General features: G+C 45.4%; 1 protein-coding gene across 3 annotated transcripts in view; it reads right to left on the bottom strand.

Moving 5' to 3' along the window:
* LOC126406440 (core histone macro-H2A.1) overlaps positions 1-10790 on the bottom strand; it is a 27547-nt gene that overhangs the window by 8171 nt on the left and 8586 nt on the right. For 2 of the 3 annotated variants that reach the window (XM_050070725.1, XM_050070726.1), the window contains exon 4: positions 7830-8027. The exons of the other annotated variant lie outside the window; for it this stretch is intronic. In XM_050070725.1, the coding sequence (XP_049926682.1) occupies positions 7830-8027 (198 nt within the window). The remainder of the gene's footprint in view (positions 1-7829; positions 8028-10790) is intronic. 3 annotated transcript variants of the gene reach the window in all.

Here is a 10790-nt window from a genome sequence, read left to right as displayed (position 1 = left end):
TATATATTGAAAAGAGGAGGGGGCCCAAAATAGAACCCTGAGGCACCCCACAGCTCAGGGGGGAAGTGGCTGAAGAATACTGGCCCAGCTGGACAGAGAAGCTCCTGTCTGAGAGGTAGGACTGAAACCACTTAAGAACAGTACCCTTAATGCCCACACAGGTGTTTAAGCGAGACAGGAGAGGAGTCTTTTATGTGCTACCCCCTGAGTTTTTGGAGTGCTCAAATAAACGGGCCTTTTCCCGAACGCAAGAACAGGATGTCGCGCAACACCCTGTACAGCTTTCATAGGCTGCCTTTGTCGGACGGCGAGATGCTGAAGTTGTGACTAGTTGTGCTACAAATGGATGCTAACACTCCTGTCCAGACATTGCGCCTTGCAGACCATCGGGTCTGCAGTGCTCACTTCTCCCAAGATGACTACTGCCAGCCGAAGAAGAGAAGACATCCAATCCCGAAACGCCTCTTCCTCAAGAAAACGGCTGTCCCACGGGTAGAGAGAGCTACAGACACAGTGGAGCAAAGCTTGTGACATCACACAGCCCAGAGGTAAGGGAAAGGCTAGTATGCTATTTACAGAGATAACACTGGTCCCACTTATACTGGACGCATTTGCCCTGTTGCCGTTTTAGCTCGTTTTGCGGCTCCCGGCTGCATCCGCCTCCCTCAATACTGAACCAATTTTAGAACGAGTTGTACCTATGAATCATACGCACACATACACATGGGGAAATAGGGCCCAGGTTAAAAAATACCGGAGTTATCCTTTAAGGTTTTCTAAAGCACGTTTGAGACAGAGTTCAGTTCCTTAACTCAAATTGAGGGTGGAGCTGCTCGACTGTTTCTACCTGTTCTGGTGAACTGAACAAATGGGGATGACAACGCACACATTTAAACCCTGTTTCCACCAAACACTTTCAGTATGGTACAGACAGGGTCCATCCAGCACTCCCTGTATTTCCTCATCATAGGTGACACAGGGGGAAGTTGAGGTTGCACACTGACATTTTCTGAACCAAATAGAACAGGCTGGAGTGAGAGTCTCTCTCCATGGGATATTTAAAAATAGCGAGTTTTTTTGTATTTAGTCCTTCTAAGGCAAGCGCAGTTCACATAATTTGGTCGAAATTAATATTTAAGTTAACGCTTGAAGATCCACTTATTACTACATCCAAGAGAGACAAAAAAATTAATGGAATGGTCAGAGTTGTGATATTGAAAATTTAAGGTGAGCTGATGGATTCCCATCATTAACTCATACACTGCATAACATTACAAGTAAACATTTCACCCTTAAGTTCAGAATCAGAATCAGGATCCAGTGTTAATAGTCCGGGTGTCAGAGACATGTCTCCCCAGCTTCACGTGCTGCCTCCTGTCAGACAGGAAGTCAGTGATTCACCTGCAGGTGGAGTCAGGCACACTCAGCTGGGAGAGCTTGTCCTGTAGCAGAGCCGGGATGACTGTATTGAAGGCAGAGCTGTAGTCCACAAACAGGATCCTGGCGTAGGTTCCTGGGGAGTCCAGATGCTGGAGAGTGAAGTGGAGGGCCATGTTGACAGCGTCGTCTACAGACCTGTTGGCTCTGTAGGCAAACTGCAGGGGGTCCAGGAGAGGGTCGGTGATGGCCTTGAGGTGTGACAGCACAAGACGCTCAAAGGACTTCATTACCACAGAGGTCAGGGCGATGGGTCTATAGTCATTAAGTACTGTGGTCCTTGGCTTTTTGGGGATGGGAATGATGGTGGAGGTCTTTAAGCAGGCTGGCACACACCAGAGACAGCAGGTCGGCGCAGTGCTTCAAGGTGGCCGGAGAGACAGAGTCTGTTCCAGCTGCTTTGCGGGGGTTCTGCCTCTTAAGGTGTGGACACACCAAACCGACATCAGAGAACTAGCGGTGACGAAAGCCAACTGCTGCGTCGTCTACGTCGCCTCACGTCGCCCTGTGTCAGTTGCATTTGAACACACTACACAGACTACATCCGACGGCCAAGTGGCATGTACGTTCTGCGCCTGCGTGAGAGAGAGCGTAGTGAGAGTGGTACATCCTGACAGCCGAGGTGTTACCTATCTGTGCAGCTGAGCACCGCAGCACCTCCACGGACTATTACATTCAGACGATCCCGCTGTTTCCTCCGCAGGCTCCACTTCAGTCAGCTGCCAAATAAATCCGCTGCTTCTTCCCAAGCTGCCGACGCCGAAGGACCGACGGTGCGGGACACACCGCAAAAACTAGGCCGACAGACGCTCACCGACGGCCCGACTTTGGTCGATGGCCGTCCGTTGGCTTGGTGTGTCAGGGCCTTTAAAGAGCCTGTTGACATCCCTCACCTGGATAGTGAGAGTAGTGGTGGGGGTAGAGGGGGCCATAGGTGCGGGTAGTTGAGGGGGGCGGCAGGCCCCTGCTGAGGTGGGGGAGGTGATGCTGGTGGGTTGGAGCTGGTGGTCGCGGAGCTGGTGTCCGGACTGACCCACTGTCTTTCAAATCGACAGTAAAACTCATTCAGAACGTTGGCTAGGCGCAGGTCGTTGACAGGGTGGGGGGGTTTAGGTTTGTAGTTTGTAATCTGTCTGAGCCCCTTCCAGACAGAAGCAGAGTCATTGGCTGAGAACTGGTGTTGTAGTTTCTCAGCATACAGCCGTTTAGCTTCCCTCACCGCCTTGCTAAACCTGTACTTTGACTCTTTAAACCTCTCCTTGTCCCCACTCCTGAACATCTCTTCCTTCAGCCGCCTCAACTGCCTGAGTTTAGGACTAAACCAGGGTTTGTCATTGTTATACATCACAGTGGTGCGTGATGGTATACAGCAGTCCTCACAGAAGCTGATGTATGATGTCACAGCCTCTGTGTACTCATCTAAACTATTGGTGGTGGTCCTGAAAACATCCCAGTCAGTGGTGTCCAAACACGCCTGAAGATCCTCCACAGCATCATTGCTCCACTTCTTAGATGACCTCACAACAGGTTTACAGAGCTTTAATTTCTGCCTGCATGAGGGAATCAGGTGGACAGTGGCGTGGTCAGAGGGGCCCAATGCAGCGCAGGGGCGGCGTGATAGGCATTGTTGACAGTTGTGTAACTGTGATTCAGGATATTCTTCTCTCTGGTCAGAAATTTTATAAACTGTTTGTATTTGGGGAGTTCATGGGTGAGGAAAAATTTTTAAAGTCGCCAAGGACAATAACTAAGGAGTCTGGGTAAATCCACTGCACACAAAGTATCTGGGCGGCGAGCGTTTGCTGTGCCTCCTGCACATTGGCCTGCGGTGTGATGTAATCAACGACCAGAATGAATGAAGCAAACTCACGGGGGGAGTAAAAATGATTCCAGATCAGGAGAGCAGTGCTGCTGGATCACTGTCATGTCATTACACCAGCCACTGTTAGTGTAAAAACAGTTACCTCCACCTTTAGTTTTGCTGGAAAGTTCCGTGTCACGATCTGCTCTGAAGAGTTGGAAGCCTGCCAGCTGCAGCGCAGAGTCCGGTATCGATCCACACAACCACGTCTCCGTGAAGCACAAATCTGCAGATGTAGAAAAGTCTGTTTTTCCCCATCAGTAGCTTAAGTTCATCCTGTCTGTTGGCCAGCGAACGCACATTGGAGAGAAATATACCTGGCAGCGGTGTGCGGTGTCCGCATTGGCGGAGATGCACAAGCACACTGGCACGTTTCCCCTTCCTCCGGCGTTTCACTGCACGAGCAAAGGTGAGGGCACCTTTGGCTAAAAAGCCCAATAAATCCACAGAAGGCTTCGAGAAAAGTGGAAAAAATTGAGAAAAGTGAGGGAAAAAAACAAAACAAAAAGTTGCTGGGAGTCAGCCCAGGGAATCAAGTTATTATTTTCTCAGTCTACAGCTGCTGCAAGAGGCAGCAAAACATCATTTCATTTTACAGTTATAGTTTACAAATGTATGTTCAACTTGCGACAGTATGAACAGTGGATACATAGGCTTAAAACCAGCCACAACTCAGCCCTGAGCAAGAGTGACCATGCTCTATTTCTAGCTCCACCTTTTAGTGCCAGATCTGTGTGCTAGGTGCCCCAACAGAGGGGTGATGGACGGTAAGGACCGGTTCCACTGGAGCTGAACTGAACCGTACCAAACTGCTTAGTGGAAAAGGGGCTTTAGTGGGATCCTACACACTTTATCATCTCCACACACGGCCAATCACTGCAAAAAGCGGGCATAATTGTTGTACTGTCTGCTTTTTTGTTCTTTGTTTTTTTTTTTTGGCATTTTCTCCTTTACTGGACAGTTGACAATAAAGAGGCAGACAGGAGAGAGGGGGCAGGGAGAGGGAGGTGTGACATGGAGCAAAGGTCCCTGGCTGGAATCAAAGCGGTTATGTGGCATGTGCTGTAACTATTCAGCTACCAGGGTGCTCAGATGGACTGTCTTCTTGGGAAAGTTAAATAAATTATCAGATGCAGCCGGCTCACCACAAGGCTGTGTGCTGAGCCCAACTCTGTACTCACTGTACACCCACGACTGCATACCTGCTCACTCCACAAATACTATTATCAAATTTGCGGATGACACGACAGTAGTGGGACTAATATCAGGAGAAGATGAGTCTGCATATCGGGATGAGATCCAGCGGCTAGTGAGGTGGTGCTCAGCCAATAACCTAACACTAAACACAAAAAAAACTAAAGAACTCATAATTGATTTCAGGAATCGCAGCAGGGAACATCTTCCACTATTCATAGGGGATGAATGTGTGGAAAGGGTTCAGAACTTCAGATTTCTTGGCATCCACACCTCCAATAACCTCACCTGTTCTGTCAATACCACGGCTGCGGTGAAAAGGGCTCAACAACGTCTGCATTTCCTGAGGCTTCTGAGAAGGGACGGTCTGAATACCCAGCTGCTGGTGGTATTCTACCGTTCTGCCATTGAAAGCATACTGGTGTACTGCATCACAGTCTGGCACGCTGGCTGTTCTGCGATGGGCAAGAAGGCTCTGCAGAGGGTAATAAAAACTGCCCAAAAAATCATCGGCTGTTCTCTCCCCTCCCTGGATGACATCAACAGTAGCCGCTATCTCAGCAGAGCCTCAACCATCATCACAGACTGTACGCATCCTGGTCACCATCTGTTCCACCTTCTGCCCTCTAGGAGGCGCTACAGATCACTCAAAACCCGATTCAATCACAGCTTTTTTCCGACAGCAATACGCACCCTGAACGGACTCAATAACACACACCACACACCACTAATGCTCCTTCTGTGCAATACAAATAATTGACTCTTCTTCTCCATGTGCAATATTCTTGTTTTATTGATTGATTTTATCTATTTACTTATTTATTTATCTATGTATGTATGATCTGAGATGAGATATCTGAATCTGGCACCTAACAGAGCAGCACTTTTAAATTTTGTTGTATTATTCTCAATATAATGACAATAAAGGCACTTTGACTTTGACTTGACTGTCTATTCCACTGTTAAAGAGGTGGTTTCATTTCAGTCATTACAAACTGCTCTGATGAGTTTCAAACTGAATGTAAATACGCCAAAAACACCTAATCGTCTTCTCAAAAGTTTAAGTAGCTTTATGATTTTAACATTTGTCGCATCCAATGGTAAATTCATTAAAAGGATGCCCTGTCTGGCAGCTGTGGCTCGAAGGTACAGCAGATCGTCCACCAATCAAAAGATCAGCGGTTCGATCCCCGGCTCCTCCAGTCTGCGTGACTAAGTATCCTTGAGCAACATACTGAACTCCAAATTGCTCCCGATGATGCTTCCATCGGTGTGTGAGTGTGTTAAAAACTGAGTAGCAGGTGGCACCTTGTACGGTAGCCTCCGCCACTAGTGCATGAATGTGTTTGTGGATGGGTGAATGTGACTCGTAGTGTAAAAAGCGCTTTGAGTGGTCAGATGACTAGAAAGGCGCTATACATATGCAGGTCCATTTACTATTCATACAAGAATTTGGGTCTATGGATAAACAAGCTTTTATTTTAAGTCGGAGTAAAGTAAAATCTGAGATTTACACCTCAACACATTATACGTATTAGAAAACACTTGTTGAAAACATGTGAAAAGACTATACAGTACTGAACTGTGAAGTTCAACTGTTTTTCACCATTTCTGTATCCAGGAATTTTTGGGCGGCGCTAAAAGCCTACTTGATGACACAATGGAGCAACCCTCACCATAAGCCCCACCCTTACACTATATGAGAGCAAGAGCTGTTCAGTTTTTTGTTGTTTGAAAAAAGAAATACTAATTAACATTCAGTTGCAGACTGAGAAGAACGAGGTTGATTTCAGGCAGGTCAGTGTCCTCTGGCTCTGAATTTGATTCTGGCTCTGGTGGTGCAAACATGGCTGTACAAGTCCAATAAAGATGCTAGATGGAGCATCCACCGTAGTGTTACTATTTAAAAGAGGCTGCAGCTGCACGAGTGGATGTGGCTTTAGCACATTCAGCGGACATGCTCCCAGCATCTCAGAACAGAGAATACTTTCTATTATGTCACAATATTGAAACCTAATTTTATAGACTTTGCGACTTTTTAATCATTCAAATTTGGCTGGGTGCTTATTAACACTTTTTTCTGTGGTGTGACAAACTCATTACACATTTATTTTTACTTACTGGGACTTTAAAGGTTCAGTGTGTCAGACTTAGGGGTATTTAATGGCTTCAAGCTGGACGCACTATGCGTCGTTCGGGCCCAAAGGGTTAAAGAGGACTTGCTCCCTATGCAGATACAAACAGCTATTTCTAAGACAACAAAAGCACAATGATTTTTATTTTCAGGTGATTATACACTAAAGAAAACATACTCATTATATTAGCATATATTTTATGTTTGCCAATATATACCCCTAAATCCTACACATAGGACCTTTAATACAGACATTGGTAATCTTGTTAAGAAGCTAAAAGTGAAGTTTGTTTTTTATTTTACAAATAAATCTTGCTTGACTTTCAGTGCCAAGAAAAACTTTGTAAAGGCTTTTCTGTGTGTGATTAATTATGGTGACATACTGCAGTCTCCTTTATTTTGTGGAGCCTTGATTCAGTGTACCATGTATTTCTATGTTTCATGACGAACGCTAGGTCCCTTACTCACTATTGCATTCGCTTCTATGACTTGTTGAGTTGGACATCAGCAGCATTGGTATATTTCTATCTATAATGCATCTGGGCAAACCTCAAGCTTCCCTCTGTATCCTTCCCTATCTTAGTTCTGTTATTCACCGGTTGCTTCTGATGTACCCTGCGTTTGACAGATCTGGGGAAAACTTCCATTTTCCTACTTAGCACCTTGGGTATGAAATAATCTGCAAAAAGATCTAATAGAAACTTTTCTATCCATTGATGAACGCAAGGGCATCATGAAGAATGTGATGATGGAGGCATCTGGTTGTTTTTCTTGAGAGGCCTCTGTGTTAAATAGCTGTTTTTCTGTTTTGTTCATTTGTGTATATAGTGTCATTTATCATAGTTGCTCAAAGTGTGGCCAGTGAGCTAATGATGGGATGCTACAGGGATGCTAGTGCTGTAATTCTGGTGGACAACTTTATAATGAGAAAGTGAGATGGAAAAGATATTTTGCTTTATATGTGCTCTCATTTAGTCATCAAAAGTTTGAGTCTCCATGTTGTTTATGTTGTATGTTCAGATGTGGTAATTTTGTAGGGCTGACAGTGGCCAGGTCTCTCTGTAAAGGGAAATTTTGGTTTCTCAATGGATCTTACTTGTAAAATAAATAAAAAGACAGTCTTCAAGAATCTGACAAGCATTTCACTTAAAGCATACTGAGGCTATAATTTAGTATTATGTCCATCCTGTTGAGTTGACTGACCTTTGGCTTGCGGCCACGTTTGCCTTTAACCTTTTTGAGGGATTTGGCTGGTTTCTTGTTCTTTGAGCGTTCTTCCTGCTTCTCTGGGAGAGACGCCTGGCTGTCCGCCTTCACCCGGCCTCCTCTCTTTTTGGAAAGCAATTCTGGGTGGATCCGAGGCAGAACCCCTCCATTTGATATGGTAACCCCCCGCAGAAGCTGATGGAGGAAACATTTCCAAAACAGAGTGTGACCATGTGCTGTCCTACAGCACACCTTATTTCTTCACAAGAGTATCATTCTCTACAAGAATGTGTGACTTTTCTTGTGCAAACAAATGTGAAATGACTCTGGATATTCCCGGCTGAGGTTAACCAGTGTTGGGATACTGCTGAAATATTAGCTGCTATACACACCATCTGTTGTCAGCTGAAACCTGAAATACTCCAAGAGACTTTCGGTCAACTTATCATGTGATGACAGTACCTTGTTTCTTGTAATTGCAGAATCATAACTAATCAAACCCAAACATTACTTGTTTGGGCTGCACTGTTACATTTATTAAGCCTAGTTCAGACCCAAGATTCATGATGAAACCGTTTTAGAATGTTGCAGAGAAAAGTTGCAGTGGTGTGAATTGGCTGGCCGACTGATGGCGTCACCTGCAACTCAGTTAGTCAAATCGCCAGTGGCTGGTTTAAGAATGTAAAGCACATCACCTGTTTCAACAGCCAATCGGCTTGTAGTGAAGCCTGCTGGTCAAGTCAAAGTGACTGCAGATGGCGTGTTCGCTTGCTGCAGCAGGTGCTTCGTCCCCACCAAGCCCTCTGTTTCCTTCCTCACTGTGTGCCGGTGTTGGACGGTGGGTCACTGCTGTTGTTTGCTGTATGTGCTTATGTCCCCTCACACACACATTCTTTTTGACTGATTAATTGGCACTGCTTATATACATTATTGTGGCATATTGATTATGAATACAGTTCATCTGATGCTCCTTTTGTTTCTGTTTTTCACTGTTTCATCACTACTAAAAATGCAGCTGTGGCCAGTAACTCACTATCCTCATTCATATTTTAAGAAGCTACAAATTATATTCAGCCACAAAATAAGCCTGAAAAGCTGGAAATCAGAACGGAAGCACAGAGAGTTGTTGCATAGAGATCATAGAGATGATACACTGTCTCATCTAGTTGCACCAGTGTGAACCAGCAGGTTTTAGAACACTGCAGAACGGCGCATTGCAAGTAGTTGCCTCTTTCAGTTCGTCTCACCACAAATCTTTGGTCTTAACTGGGCTTAAGAAAGTTGTTAATGTCTTGTGCATTTTATACATACTGTCAAAAAATATCCCAACGTGTCCAATATCCCTGGAAACTTTAAAACCTAAGCTACAGTTTAACATTCTGCAGGTCCGCACATAGCTCAGCTGTACAGCATGTGTTTGTAGTGACAGAGCCACTGGTGCATCAGGCAGATGAGATGAGGTTAAAGGTGCATCAGGTAACCTGATCCACTGGCAGCCCCAGATGGCAGAGAAGGACATGTCTTTGAATGTTGACGTCTTCTTTACAAATGCTTTGTACACACTACACAACATTTCTGTCCGTTCTGAAAGTCACTATGTCACATTAAGGGATTGTCGAGTAATAAAATCATGCTGTGACTTGGCCAATAGACATGACACACTACACAATGGTCCACACCAATTATCCCCGATCGTCTTTCACGCCGTGTGTGATGTCATCAGGTTATTCTTGTCCTATTTTTTATTATTATTACTATTATTTCAGTCACTGTGGTTGTTCTTGTCTAAGCCGAAATGTTGTTGTAGTAACGTCAAAAGTACCAGCAGATGGCAGGAGCTACATTTGTAGTACAGTATGCAAACATACAGGTCACTAAATCCTCCACAAGTTCCTGAAAATGTTTCACAATAAAAGCCTTTTTAGAAAATGAAGGGATTCTCTCAACCGAAGTTATATGGGGCTTTTAATTTGAAACAGATACAGGAAGTGTTGAGTCTGAAATGAGGGCGTGATGCATTAACTTTATCAATACGAACAGGATAAAAAGTATAAATATAAAAATACAGAGGGAATATTAAATAACAGCCTGTTTATTATGTAGTCTGTTTCAAATGAAGCTGGTAGCCTCTGCAGTTATGGTAAGTAAAAGTCCCGCCACTATTTTATTATTTTCTTACTTTATGTCCATTTCCATTATGAAGAAGTAACACTGTTTGCTAGCTTGATGCTAATGGGAGTACTCACTGGGTTGATAAAGTGCTTCTGCTGCTTCACGCCATAATATTTCCCTTTTTACTCTGTGTAACATCCCTAGAGGAAATATCTAAAAGTCTGGGGTGTTGTTGCTGTACAGTTGTTCACGGCAGCAGATCGCTCTGCAGTCGTGAACGAAAACAGAGCTAGACTTTCTATTGGAACGTCGTGAGGCGTCCTAGTGAGAAGGGTGTGGTATGGACCCAAATGCAGTACACAGGCGCTCAGGAACAGTTGGTAATGACCTTTATTTTCACCACAGGAAACAAGGTACGGAGCAGACTGAATAAACACAGAATAAAGTTCGTTCTTCTGGCTGAAAGCCCTCACACAGTCTCTGGGGCTCAGACGAGGGGAAGAGACGCGGCCGGAGTCGGCCGTGGAACCGAGGGGAAGCTCCTTAGCCCCCGGCTCCAAACAGTTCAGTTCTCTTTTGGTGTGAGGGGAAGAGAAGTAGCTTACTTCAGCCGATGACGACGAGGAGGAAGCTCCGTGGCCCGAAGAGCCGGCTGCACGTGCGGAGGTGCCGACGGGGAGAGAGCAGAGGAGCGATCGGAGGCAGGTGGGGGGGTCGTAGCCAGATGAGCAGTCCGCGAAGGCAGAGGCACCGATGGGGAGCAGGCAGGAGGATAAACAAGGCCAGGCGGAGGAGTCGTTACCAGCCGAGCCGTCAGATACCAGAAACACTGAGGCAGAGCACGAG

This window comes from Epinephelus moara, chromosome 19 (assembly GCF_006386435.1).
Source record: "Epinephelus moara isolate mb chromosome 19, YSFRI_EMoa_1.0, whole genome shotgun sequence".
NCBI classification, from domain to species: Eukaryota; Metazoa; Chordata; class Actinopteri; order Perciformes; family Serranidae; genus Epinephelus; species Epinephelus moara.
This window is presented reverse-complemented; position numbering and strand designations above follow the sequence as displayed.